General features: G+C 35.1%; 2 protein-coding genes across 2 annotated transcripts in view; both read left to right on the plus strand.

Moving 5' to 3' along the window:
- Positions 1-14,269, plus strand: part of LOC133519784 (four and a half LIM domains protein 2) — a 199,905-nt gene that overhangs the window by 46,356 nt on the left and 139,280 nt on the right. Inside the window, exon 2 of the mRNA XM_061853878.1 lies at positions 9,781-9,866. Coding sequence (XP_061709862.1) covers positions 9,781-9,866 — 86 coding nt within the window. The remainder of the gene's footprint in view (positions 1-9,780; positions 9,867-14,269) is intronic.
- On the plus strand, positions 8,982-9,866 carry LOC133519790 (uncharacterized). The gene has a single exon (XM_061853894.1). It carries the CDS (start codon positions 9,013-9,015, stop codon positions 9,715-9,717), a length of 705 nt encoding a protein of 234 aa, XP_061709878.1. The 5' UTR covers positions 8,982-9,012; the 3' UTR covers positions 9,718-9,866.

Below are 14,269 nucleotides of genomic sequence, written 5' to 3' on the forward strand. Positions count from 1 at the left end.
CGCAAAATGGTTTCTGCATCTGACGCTTGAATATGCATGAGCGGCGGCAGACCCTCAGCTTTATGCTTATTCTAATAGGGGTGTTGACTGTATATAAATTCACTTATTTCACACCATGAACGAAATAAGGCACAAGAAATTAGTAGAAAGACAGCTATTATTTTTTGGCACAATTTCTAAGAAATTGGATAGAACTATATCGGTAGGTAACTTAACCGTGACGTCACTTGTTCTGTGTTACATATAAATTCCATTGTGGCTAATGGTTTTGACAGTTCGAAAAAATAATCTGATTTCTGAGTCAAATACCTTAAATTCTTTTCATGAGTAAATACTTTAGAGCTCGCTTGAGGATATTCAAAGCATGATGTCATACAAAATTCCCAAGTCAAATAAATTGACAGGACATTAATCACAACCACAGACATCTAGATAGCTCTACGAGTATTACAAAACCTATGATTAATCTTTAGTCTTTAAGTGTAGTTAGTTTTTCGAGTGCCGATTAAATTGATGATATCAAACCAATCAATGTTTTTCATTTCGTACAATGCTTATTATGATGGTAAAGATAAATATTGCGGAAAAGTGGCGTCCATAGAACACAGTTAAAAGCTCTTATGACTTGTACCAATCCCGACCCATATTAGGCATTCACGGTCACGAAGTTACGTAAGGCGTATTTCGAGGAGTGATGCGATGTTTGCTGATCTGATCGTTCAAGTTCGGTGACGATACGTCACACGCTGATTTCGATCGTCGGATGTTGTTCATTTAGGAGTTTTTCATCGTATACACCATTTTACCTACTGTCTTATACTTACGACGGGGAATAAATCAAAAGTAGGTAGTAGGTATTACTACTACTATACTTAACCATAGTGAACTAGATATTTTGCGCCATTGTATTCCTTTCCATTGGTCCTTAAGAAAAAAATAGCTAGGTGTGTGTCTTTTAGTTTCTGATCTCTCACACTGCTGCATTTAGACTAAACATCCTAAACTTCTACCACGCCTTACTACAAGATACGTGTCACCTAACTGGGAACTTACATACATGCCTACACCTTCTACAAAACATGATACACACCAAGTTTCAACCTAGGTAATTACATATAGATATGTTAATTTTCCGTTATTATTTTAATAAGTCGGTGTTCTTCCACTCCACTCACCCATCATCTTCGCGCTATCTCGGCTCGTGAGAGCCTGGGGTTCGCTTAGCAACTAATCCTAAGAATTCCAAGTAATAGTAGGCACTAAATTTTACAAAAGCGTTTCCCATCTGACCGTCCAACCCAGAGGAAAAATAGACCTTATTGGGATTAATCTAGTTTCCACTCGATGATTTCCTTTACCGAGAAAAGCGACAGGTAAATAAGAAATGATACTCGTATATCGTACATAAATTCCAAAAAACTCATTATAGTCGTACCAGTTTCTGGGTTTGAACCAAATAGTAAAGTAAGTACATAGGAAGAGAGAGCCCTCTTGAAGCATTTTAAGGAAACTGATTTCGAAGCGCTATCTCTAATTTGTATCCAAAACTAGCTATGTAAGTGTGCGTGCATATCTACATATGCATCCGTATGTGTAGGTACTTTTGTGCTACATAATATTCGGTTTACTTGGGCGGTTTACAAGTTAATTTTTTGTTTGATTTCTTGTAACTTTGATAGAGTATTTGTTTACAAGATATCAAACAAAATATTAACTTGTAAGCCATCCAAGTAGGCCTAATATTATTTAAAAAAGTTTGAAAGGATGGAATAAAAAAGACATACTTTATATTAATGCAAGCATATGTTTATTGCTTTCAATTTTGTATACAAGATAATAATAGACTAGGTGTTGTAAGATAGTACTTGAATTGTTCTTCTTTTTATCTTTGTCCATCTTTGTGTACAAAGCTGCATTATCTTCGTCTTCTGTGACTTGTGTCTCAGTCTGACTAAAAACTCTTTCATCTGCGCATAACTGACTTGCCTAGTTCTCAACTAAGCGTTTCTTCTTTGACCTTAACATCCAAGTCCAGTTGGGACTTGAATTCAAGACATTCCAGAGGTAAAGTAAGGACAGGTAAAGTTCACAGTAGGAGAATTCCTGGTAATTTCGTCTCACTCTCTAGCTCCGTAAACAATTCGCTCCAGATATTCTTTAAAATAAACACATGAGTAATGATGTCGTGGTTCGGTCAGGCATAGGAATATGTCTTGTCTACGCACGTATCTCCATAGATGCACTCTATATCGTTTAACTTAGCGGAATCAAATTGCACAAATCTCCGCAGAGTGTCATCAGACATGTTTGTCATGAACAAAATTAAAATAATCATCGCTTATTTTCATTGCTGCATGAACGCTAAGGAGTATGGTATTTTCTTCTTACCTTCAAAAATACCTAAACCTCCCGGCACTGCCTTAAACACTGTTAAAATTTAAAAGCGCCTGGTTTTGTAACATTGGAACTATCGGGATTCTAATTTCCCTATTTGAATTTGACTCGTGTTTAGTGCTTGCTCCGATTTTACTCTGCTCTGCTCTGCACTTTAAAATTAATAGAGAAATAATAAGTTAATATTAATCATATCTCTGTTTACATTTTTTTGACAGTAAACAACAGTTCCTAGGTAACAACATTATGAATAAAGATAGGTCTTGACATAGAAGTATATGCAACCTTCTTAATTTTGTATTCATGCCTTTAAATTGCACCAGTACCAATTTTACAGTGACACCTGCTGATGTAGTTTGCACAATCGGTAGTCACCTTTGCGCAAAAGTAGGTTATCGGATCCCATTAGTAGATATCGCCGCCATCTTTACTAATGTTAACTACATTTCTAAGTGTCGCCCCCTGGTTTGAACCCGCGACCTCCGGCTTAAAAGTCTCACCCTCTTACATCTAGGCTACGCTTTTTGTAGGTGTTCTTCCACTATTTAGACAAATTACTCGATAAACGCACAAGTTCCTGATAAAAGGTCTAATCTGAAGACCGATTAGTCAAAGATCAAGTAACTACTTGACAGCTTTGTTTGCCAAATAAAAGCCGATGATGTAAGTATAGGACGACGTCCACCCACGCAGAGGTACCCGCTAGGTTATAGGTTCACAATATGCTATTGAAACTTGTCTACGAAATGTAAAACAGTTTAACGGCATTAACTACAATCGGGATATTTTTTTAACTAGTTATAATCTTAGCACATTATCCAGTTATCCATACGACGAAGTGATTCGTGTTCATTGCTTTTGAGGGTAATCGATTGTATTTATTGCTGAACCAGAATAAGTGTTGCAGAGTAAGGGTAATAATATCTCTGATGTTTAGATATACATTAATAATTCCAGTACATAATTGATAATTTCACGGACAAAGCAGCGATAGCATTTATTTTCAGCAGTCAATCAAAAGCTCTCTATCATGAGATATTATTTTCCCGTATGACTGATTTGGCCGCATTTACATTAAGCTTTAGTTATTTTATTTTATAGATTAAAGGAATTTCCTTTTATAACTCAATTTGCAAAGGCTATTAATTATTTTAATAATGAGAATGACTAAGTTCTTAATTCTAAGGCGTAGCAAGTACCTCTTATCAATTGAAATAGCCAATAAATTATACGTACTTAAAAAATAATTTTGTATCATTACATTTTGGAATCAAACTTCTATAAAAGAATCAGAGCATTTTTCCTTTTTGATTCTAAAAAGGCTAAACAACTTAAATGGGAACCAACAATTTGGCTTCATAAAACAAAGAGAAATACTATGTTATTAAAATGAGAGAAAATAATCAAATTACTGACAAAGTTAGGGGAACACGCGCTGGCATAATATGAGTAGGTAAGTAAGTAAGTATAAGAATTAATTACGCTCCGTTTTTACACATCGATGAACTGCCAATTTTGGCATTTAATTAACAGCGATGTACCGGTCTTTTAATTTGTGACAGCATTTTTCCCCTTAGTTTCGGTATCGGCGCCCGTCACTTCATCATTGCGCGTTCAGGTGGATATTGATAACGTTGTGTGGCCTGTTTTGGGGGAATGCGCTATTATAAACTGCCATACAAACGAGTTTATTTAAAGTAAAAAGTATCGAGTTCAGTATTCACGATAAAACAAGTTTTTGTCATACATTTTATATTTCATTTAGGTATATTTGTAAGATGCATGTTTTATTAACCGAGCGTTAGCGAAATCTGCGTTTCAGCTTGGGCAAAAATACTTTCGTACGTCCGGGTTCTCCTATACAGATCGCAATTCTCAACCTCTCTTAAAATATTGTGAGCATGATTAAATAGTTTTTTTGACAATTCACTTTTTGGATTTTTTCAAAATGGCGGAGCCATACGTTCAGATTAAAGCTTTCCTCGCGAAGTCTACAATTCACAGAGCCACTAGTTATATTTATTAGAATTTCCTTTGCCTTCCGAAGCGTTATCAGAGGCGATGCGATATTCCACTGTCTAATAAGGTACTTACTATTTAACTTCGTATTGCATTGACACCGATCTTACATAAGTTGAAACATGCAAGCCCTGCACAAAAAGTTGTGAAATGGTTTGCAAAAATTAAAACAGATATACATATAAGTTATATGCATAGGTACGAAATTGTACGTACTAAAACATACCTGTATTTAACCAGCCATAGCCTTGAACTAGCCCTTGAACGTCCTCGTCCCGCGTAGGAAACCAAAGAAACAATTGTTGAACATGATGAAGGTCAGAATTTGCAGAAAACGTACAAAGTTAAGTGTAACAAGCCGGAAAACAGAGCCCAATCGGAAATAGATACTAGGTAAACATGTTGCTTAAGTTGAGTTCTTGTTATTATTATAAATATAGTAACTTTTTGTTCATCACCAGACGACCTCGAACACGAAAATTTAGTTTCTAGTCCTCCAACATAAGGCGGTCAAGATCAAGTGTATATTTTATAATCCACGTTATAAAACAACTGCACTGTTAAAATAACTGAACAATATTAATTATCAACAAAGCGCATTTACTCTGACGGACGCAATTAACTTTCAAGCCAATTCGAACGTGCACTGACATCAGAATGATATCTAAATGATTTCGCTCGTACTCGTACATGTATTGGCGTGAGCGGGACGCACGATAACCTAATCACAGAACACACATATCATTTTGATTTCAGTATACGTTCGAATTGGCATGTTAGTACTTCAGTGGTTTATCCTCGGCTAAAAAATAAATAAACCGAATAGGAAGTTTTACCGCAGAGATTAATTTTTGAAAAAGACTTTGCCGTCTCATACATAGATTCAATATTAATAAACGTTTATAAATTATGTGAAGTAAATTTTGTATAGCTGCCTGTTGATTGATTAGTTTATATATGAACCTAAATACCTACGATACATGTTTGCTCTTAAAGTGGTTACGTCACTAGAGTTTTTGCCCCGGAAAAAGCATTATATGATGTAGTTTTTCTATTGAATTATTGTAAAACTGATAACGATATGATATTAGTATTACCTATTTGGTAAGTAGTTATAGGCCGAGAAAAGTAAATTACAACGCCGCGTTCACCATTGTTGTAAATGGTTCTATTTTTTACCGTAAAAAAACATTATTCTTAATTTACTGGATGAATATGACTATGACTAGTTAGAGTTAAGTACAATGAATTCATTTTTAGGGTTCCGTACCCAAAGGGTCAAACGGGACCCTATTACTGAGACTTCGCTGTCCGTCCGTCCGTCCGTCCGTCTGTCACCAGGCTGTATCTTATGAACCGTGTTAGCTAGACAGTTGAAATTTTTAGAGATGATGTATTTCTGTTGCCGCTATAGCAACAAATACTAAAAACAAAATAAAATAAATATTTAAGGGGGGCTCCCATACACAAACATGATTTTTTTGCCGTTTTTAGGGTTCCGTACCCAAAGGGTCAAACGGGACCCTATTACTGAGCTGCCCGTCCGTCCGTCCGCCCGTCCGTCCGTCTGTCACCAGGCTGTATCTCATGAACTGTGGTAGTTAGCCAGTTGAAATTTCTACAGATTATGTATTTCAGCTGCCGCTATAAAAACAAATACTAAAAACAGAATAAAATAAATATTTCTTTCCAATCTCGAGGTTCTCATCCAATCACCGAAGTTAAGCAAAGTCGGGCGGGGTCAATACTTGGATGGGTGACCGTTTTTATAGATAATGGTACGGAACCCTTCCTGTGCGAGTCCGACTCGCACTTGGTCGATTTTAATAAATAATGGTACGGAACCCTTCGTGCGCGAGTCCGACTCGCACTTGCCCGGTTTTTTTACCTACTGTGTTAACGGCAGCAGTTATGGGACATAAAATATGGAAGATAAAAGTTGGAGTATTTTTGATATTTCACCGACACCTGTAAAATTTCTATCGCTTTATGCGTTAAAAGTGTCCTATTCGGGCTATTCGTCTTTTATGTTTTCGATGTATTTAATGAAAAGATACTGCAATTGGTTTGAATACTTTGAATACTATTAACAAATAAAATTTTCCATTGACACAATGACAAACGAGGTGTATAGGTTCCCTTTTGTTTTAATTTGTAAAACAATTTTTTTTTTCAAATAAGCGAAACCTATAAAACTAGAATATATTATGCTGAAGCGATTGACATAAAAATCAAAGTGATTTGTTAAGATTTAGTTAGTGGAAACCGTATTCTACCGAAATGGAATTTCATAGAAAAATTACCATTATTTCGTTTGATTCAAAAAGCTATTCTTAAGCACTGTGGCTCTTTTTTTAACAATTATGGCCTGGATGCGAGTCCTTTAAGCCAATGGGTGGCTCTTGTTTATGGTAAAATGTTGCCAGTGTTTGAAACTGATGGTAAATACTTATTTGATCAGGATTTGTCTATACCATCCCATTACTTATCAAAGCGGTGTTAATTATTGTACCAGAATTCCGCATAGAATGATGTTATGAAGATGTTATGGCTTAAAATTTAAAAGTCGCCTCTGCGTTTCAAAGACCCCGTTTAGCATATATTTTACTTTAAATATTTTATGGTAATTATTCATTTACTTTTCTCTGCTAAGATGCGAATCGGCTATGGAATTACGAATGTAAGAAAATTTAATAAGTATTAATGTTCTACGTTGTTGTTGTGTATTCAATAACGTAAAGCCCGACCAGAAATATAATGATCATTGTCAAGGGGGCGCTGTTATTCTCTTGTATAGGATGACCGTTCAGTTCCGTATGAAAAATTAAGTTCCAGTGAAATTCCGCAATATGGCGCGTGATCATATATTACTGGTCAGGCTTTACCCATTCGTAATACAATAACAGTAAGATAACGCTGTTAGTTTATAGACATGATTAAATGAATAAATATAATACATTCAATAAAACATAAGCTATTTCACACAGCAGCGGCTAAAACAGTAAACTCTTTGCAATTCGTTCTACTACTCGGCGGTAGATGGCGCTGCAAGTACCAACAAAGTTACCATCGTGGTTTCGTTTTTTCATACAGTATAGCGTTATCTAGTGGCAAGTCTCGTTACTAAATTTGAAATAAACTACTTCAATACTATGCTCTGTCTTGCTAGATGGAGTAGGAAGAGAAAAACTAATAATATCTCGGTTCACAAATTGTTTGCAACTATGTTTACCAGGCTGAATAACTAAAGTCTGATCTTTTTAAATATAATCAATCAATCAATCAAAACTTTATTGATAAAATATAGTTATTTTACATGTCAACTCATTATATCTATTTAATAGGATGGCACATTATTATTTTATATATGAAAACATTATTTACACAAATATAATTATTTCAAAGTTCATTATTATTACGGGTCGAATTATTTTAACTTATTTTCAAAAGAATTAATCAGATTTATATAATATTCAAATATAATAATAATTTTTAATGAACAAAAATTTTTTTTTAGTGTAACTTATTTCTATCACATGCATATAAATACATATAAATATTTTGTTTTAAGTCTAAAATAACTAAATAAATAGTTTAATAAATATCTTTCTCTACTTAATAGCTATTATACTTCGTATTTACATTGATCTTGGGCAAGTAATCAGGTGGTCTCAGATGGCCTAAAGAAATCATTTACAGAGTATAGTGCATCCGTAATCAACTTAAGCTTTAGTTTGTTTTCAAACGTTCTACTACTATTAGACTTTCTTATAATATATCATCCGGTATCGTAATAAGAATAGGTAAGAATGCAAACCCTATTTAATTCGTTTTATTTATTAAGTATATACTTGTATTTTATACATACGACTACCTTACAAATAAAAATTTGTTTAATCCTGACGTAACGGACTTACATTAAAAAATAATAATAATATGCAAACTGATTTTTAATATAAGTATTTTACAAAATTAAGAAGTATCTTTTTGTTTCTACCACTCATTTATATGTAGATCTCACTAGACCTTTCTGTAAAAAGTCTAACTCATCAAAGCAGAATAATCAGACGTTAACAACCCCGTAATCAAATAAAACGCTGTAACAAGCAAGCTCGTACAATTTGACACACCATTTAACATTTACATAGCACACACGTCTGTTTGTCTGACCATAAACGTCCACGCCCTTAGCTCTGTCCATTACCACCCTGCAAACAACCAGCGTAACTTGACCTTCCTAGACTCCCACACAACGCTCGAAACTAAAGTGATAGAGTATGATACTGAATTCCGATGGATCTCAATAAAGTGGACAAGAAAAGTCCGTACCTATTGGCAGGTGACCACTCTCTCGATTGAATCGTTAAAGTTCTAGGTATACGGGTTTATTCTGTCATAGGATCCGGAGGGGAACTCTCGTTTGAACAGAATTTATTTAGGTATATTTGAAATGAAAATATCACGAAAATAGGGATTGTAAAAAGAATAACAATCAAGCAAGTCTTTCTACTAACAAACGACTAAATATTCAACAGAAAGTCTGCTTTTGATGGCCAATATGTTGATTATTAAAACTGCGCAAATGTAGTAAAGGATGCAATGAACTGGAGAACTGCTATTTTAAAATTCGCATATAGAGTCAAAAAATACATAGCAAATAGGAACAAAATGAAGAGACGAAGAGAATCAGTCGCATTGGTGTACAGGAAAACAACCAAATTTTTGTCAACGAACACAGGATTTCTAATGAGGAAAATGTCAAACAGGAGGTATCGGTTGTTAAAAAGAACACAGGACGGCGTCGACCAAAGGGTAGACCACAATCAAAACAAACAAGAAACAATTGATGACAAGGACTTTGGAGAAAGGGAATTAGATTACTACCTTGGAGTCAGCACAAAAGAGACTTTCTGGAGAGATCCAGAAGGAAAAGAACAGATTAGAAAAGACTTCCTTCTTTATCACTGTGGAGTAACGGAAGAAGACTACGAAAAGCTTTACAAGAGAACAGTTTTAAAACCGTCTTACGTGATACAACCGAGACTGAAGCAAGTGCCTTTTAGGATTCATAGAAAAAAGCGTAATAATCAAATTAAAAGAGAGGGAGAGTCGTGGTGTGAAAAAACGGGAATTTTTAAGCTTTTTGGCAATAGAAGGGACAGTGAGGTTTCTACTTCAGATAGCTACAGCGAATGCGAGTCCAGCGAAGACGTCAGAGGAGCTGGAACAAAGAACGACGTATTTACCAGCGACGTGACTAACAGTTTGAGTGCTCTAAATCTGGGTGACAATGAGGTCTGTTAGGATTAACAAAGCTATTATTATATTGTAAAAGCACTGAGTAAAATTAGATTTCTTTGTCCACAGGGTGTTCGGATAAAGGAGGTGTCGGAGGGGCGGCCCTGCGACAACTGCCCAGAGTTATGCCCGGGATTCATTCCTCATGCTTGGAGGTGGGTACATATTTTTAACTCGTTATTATTATCGGACTCGGACGGACGGACAGCGAAGTCCCGTTTGACCCTTTGGGTACGGAACCCTAAAAAAACAGTAAAAGTTTCAGGTAAGAGTTTTTGCCTTTTTTGTTCTTAGTTTACGTTATATCAAAAATGTACTCACGTACTAGGTATAAGTATGTAGAAAACCTGCTTGTTTATAGAGGAAGTAAACACTGTCTATTCGTGATGTCCATGTGACCTAGGCCGGGAAATGTATGTAAATGGCCAATGCATAGATGCATACAAATTGCTTCAGCATGATTGGTAAATTACCTCAGTTGTAGGTACCCAGTTGTAAACAAAGCTACAACTGACAATCAACATTTATCTTTGGACATAATAGATTTCTGATATAATTTAACGGTGATATCATTTCGTAACGGCTACCATATTAGGTACACGCCCCTACGTTACACTATTAACGTAATGTTATGTTATGTAGTGTTATGTATTAGTGGGTTTATCACTAGCTAAAGGATACCTACTTTTTTATCTCGGAAAGATTCCCGTATAAGGACGAAATGGGTGAAAAAAGCACGGGTCTATACGAACGGAGGAAGGAAGACGACGATTATGCGGCCAAAGTCGCAAACAGAACCTAGTATGTCATATTTCATATTCTCTAGCTCATTATAACTAAAACGTAGTAGAAAATAGATAATATCTACATATTATGTGTTAATTATGAGTCATAAATAATACGTATTTAATTACACCCGACTGTTCATTTCATTATGTGCGTCCCTTCAAACTACATATACTCGTAATACAATTCAAAGGTATTTGCTTTAAATATTCAGTACATGCCTTCAACGTTTGTCAATCCGAACTCATTTCGTTATCACTCAGACTGACCGGGTCAACACTAATGATAACTTATCAAGCTTTCATTTTGAGCCTTCTTTAGAAATATTTAGTTAAATACATAGTATATATGAGTATTATAAGTTCCTTACAATTATTTAGATATAAATATTTTAGAGAGATATAATTATTTCAGAGTTTAAATAGTGCCTTCTTACAAATGATAGTACTCGGGTTTTGGAGATATTTAAATATGAAAATGTATAGATTTACGATGTTTTATTCGAGAAAATTTGAAAACTTTACTACGTAATATCACCCTTTTAATGTGATAATTAAATGAATTAATTTCTATTTAAAGTTAATTATTTTAATGTAAATTACCATCTCAAAAAATATCGGTAACTAAATAATATGTTAGCACCTTATAATATAACTGGCGATCACTGTTAAGCAACCTAGGTTATGGTGACATTCGGTGACGACTGCATCAGCATTACTGTTGCATTGCAATGTTACTGCTGCAGCGGTTACGCGGACGATGGCAGTATCAATTTCCCGCCTTTAGGCTTATAAGTATTTATACATATATCAAAGGGCATATCGTCCGAAGGCGGAAATTAGAATTAGAACTCACTGCATACTAAACGTTTAGTTATACAGTCATAGCATAGTCGCACAGTCCATTTCAGATATGTTTGTACTATACATATGATACGCGTTCGAAATCAATAAACACAAGGAAAATAATCAGCCTTGTGTCTAAGAGGCATAAGGTCACAACCAGCCGCTCAGGCGCTGGACGAAATTTATTCGCCACTGTCACACCAGCCTGCGCACGCGACGCACGCATTGATAAAACATTCGACACAACACAGAAACAAGTCCAGTGTTGAACAAACAATTATAAACCTAGTTGCATTGCTATTAAGGTCGAAACTTCGACAACTCGGCCTCAACGGAGAGCACTTTATAAACATGTGTCTCTCATTGAAGCAATTAGAGTGGGCTGAAGTATGCCGCCGCATATTGGGCGAGAAGGAGCCGACGACAAAAAAGTTCCAGAAATTCCCTTCTAGGGAAAGGAATTTTGCTGTTAGAAGAAAAAAGACGAACAATAACAACACGAGGTTTCACGAGCACTGTGAGGATTGTGCGAGGGTCGCCGAGCGAGAGAACAGGAGATGAAAATCTGTGGAAGTGATAGAAATGACTGGTGAAAATTATGGAAGTGATTATGATCAACGTGGGAATGTAACAACCACGGATATGACGTTATGTCATTAATCAGTGAAATTATTGCTCATCGTAGTTTATCAATATATTAGTAGATTATTACTGTTTGTGACGTCGTTTGGTACATAAAATAGGACTTATTGGTGTTTTGTGGAACTAAATGAATCAAGTTTGTAAGGATGACAACTCATTGAGTATTTTGAACTGCGGACTTTTTCAGTCCAATATACCTTTTGGTCAAAAGTTATCACTGCGCCTATTAGTTGTCTAATATAATTATCATAAAACGTATTAATATCATAAAACAAAAACATTGGCAATCACTATAGTAGGTAGGTTTGTATTTAAATAATCTAAGAATGTATACTGGTTGTAAAAACTGGTATATCCAGTCGGTTTTAAATACTTGTTATCGACTTGCAAAATGTATATAAAAGACTGTTTAAACTTAAAGGGTAGTGTAGTCATTCATATTTTAAATATTGTTTGTAAATTGCTGTTCAAAAAATTATAATGCTCTTAATATTTTCTTTGTCATTTCTTTGACAGTAACGCAAATGTATTTATTTAAAATAAAGTTTGATTGGATAAAACTTGGTTATTTACGTAAGTCTAGTATTACTGGCATGACTCTATATTTTATATCGTTGCAATTTCAAAATATACTTCGACATTAAATTCTGTTTTTGAGGTAAAATCGGCATATTTCCCGGAGATGAGGTTCTAAAATTTTTATTTAAGTCCAACTTTTCCTTGGAAAATTAAACAAGGACTAGCAAGATAAGGGAAGGAAACATGCCCCTTAATATTATGACAGTGCAACTTTTCCAAGTTTCGTTGAATAATTACCCGTAGATACGCAGAACGAATTAAATAAATATGATTTTCTCAAAAACTATTAAATTAATGTACCTTTTTTCATTTGGTAAGTTTAATCAAATATAGGAGTATGTTCCAAAATGTATATTGCCAAATTATGATACCCGGGCGTCAAGAGGTTTTTAAGTAAGTGTTAGTTAAAATTAAAATATATGAAATTAGAAATTATTGTAATTCATAAGGTTACCAACGTCTGGATTAAGACCAGACCGCCATATGACGGTCTTCTCTTACACTTCTTAGATTGATTTTCCAACTAGACACAATTTTGAAGATAAACAATACAAAACTTTAGAATTAAAGCCTCTTGAGTGCATAAATATATTTTTTAAGAAAACAGTTTGCAAGAACATAACATTTTTTTTCTACAGAACCACGTTGCATTCGTTTTTCAAGTCAGAAAAACAAATAAAGTTGTCAGTTGAGTAGTGTTCGTCCTAGCGATATTTCTGACCGAGGCAGGCAAAACGTCCCACTTTGTCTCTAGCCATTAGGACGCCTTGAAGGGTTATTCGTATAAAGATACAAGCAAATTTCGTACTTATGACAAGCGTCAAGGAACAAAGTGGGATGTTTGGCCGGCCGCGGTAACATTTATTATAGAGCAATAGAACTAGGATGAAAAACTGCAGCTTCAGCTATATGAACACAAGAGTTATAAGGAGTAGACGGTCTTGCCTGGTAGACGGTCTTCGCAACATTGACCTTAGGTTATTAACTAATGAATCTAATGATACATATTATTTATACATGAAAGTCTTTTTAAAAGTATCATCAACGGATGGTGGTAAATCCTATAATAAATTCTATATTCCACCAACCCCAAGCATAATCATTTTAAACAGGAATAAGCGAATCCTAATCGCTTTGAAGTATTATATTACATTTGATAAAGTGTCACGTGCATAAACGTGCGTCTGTTTAAATGAAACACGTTATATACTTACAGTAATTTGTACAATGGTCGGGCAAAAAGGTAATGCTTATCCGACATCAACTACTATTCCCGTTTTTGCTCAATAAAGATTGCGAAGCATTGGAAAGTATACCGGTGCCGTGCTAACGAACAAGTGTGTGGTATTTCTTACTCTCGCCGCGATATTGCTTGCAATCTCCTGTGCAGTGTTGGCCGAAACGTTAATGCAATTAAAAATTATTGGCCATTAACTATTATAAATTGAACCGTAAACTGTAACTGTCCGTTACGGTTACGGTTCAATTTATAATGGTTAATTCCAATTAACGTTCGGCCAACACTGCTCCTGTGTGATATTGAATGTATCACCAGGAATGTTTCACTCCGCTCTTCGTATAGGAGTCCGGGTGACTAGATCAGGTGGGGTGCTACCTGAAGCCTTACCACGACTGCCTTTGCAGTGTCAAACTGACATATTCGCTAACGTCTGCGTAACTTACTTTCTATACATCTCGCTCACACT

Source organism: Cydia pomonella, chromosome 7 (assembly GCF_033807575.1).
Source record: "Cydia pomonella isolate Wapato2018A chromosome 7, ilCydPomo1, whole genome shotgun sequence".
Classification (NCBI taxonomy): domain Eukaryota; kingdom Metazoa; phylum Arthropoda; class Insecta; order Lepidoptera; family Tortricidae; genus Cydia; species Cydia pomonella.

Excerpts from the sequence above, each read along its gene's own strand:
- LOC133519790 (XM_061853894.1), top strand. The coding sequence starts at position 9,013 with ATGAACTGGAGAACTGCTATTTTAAAATTCGCATATAGAGTCAAAAAA.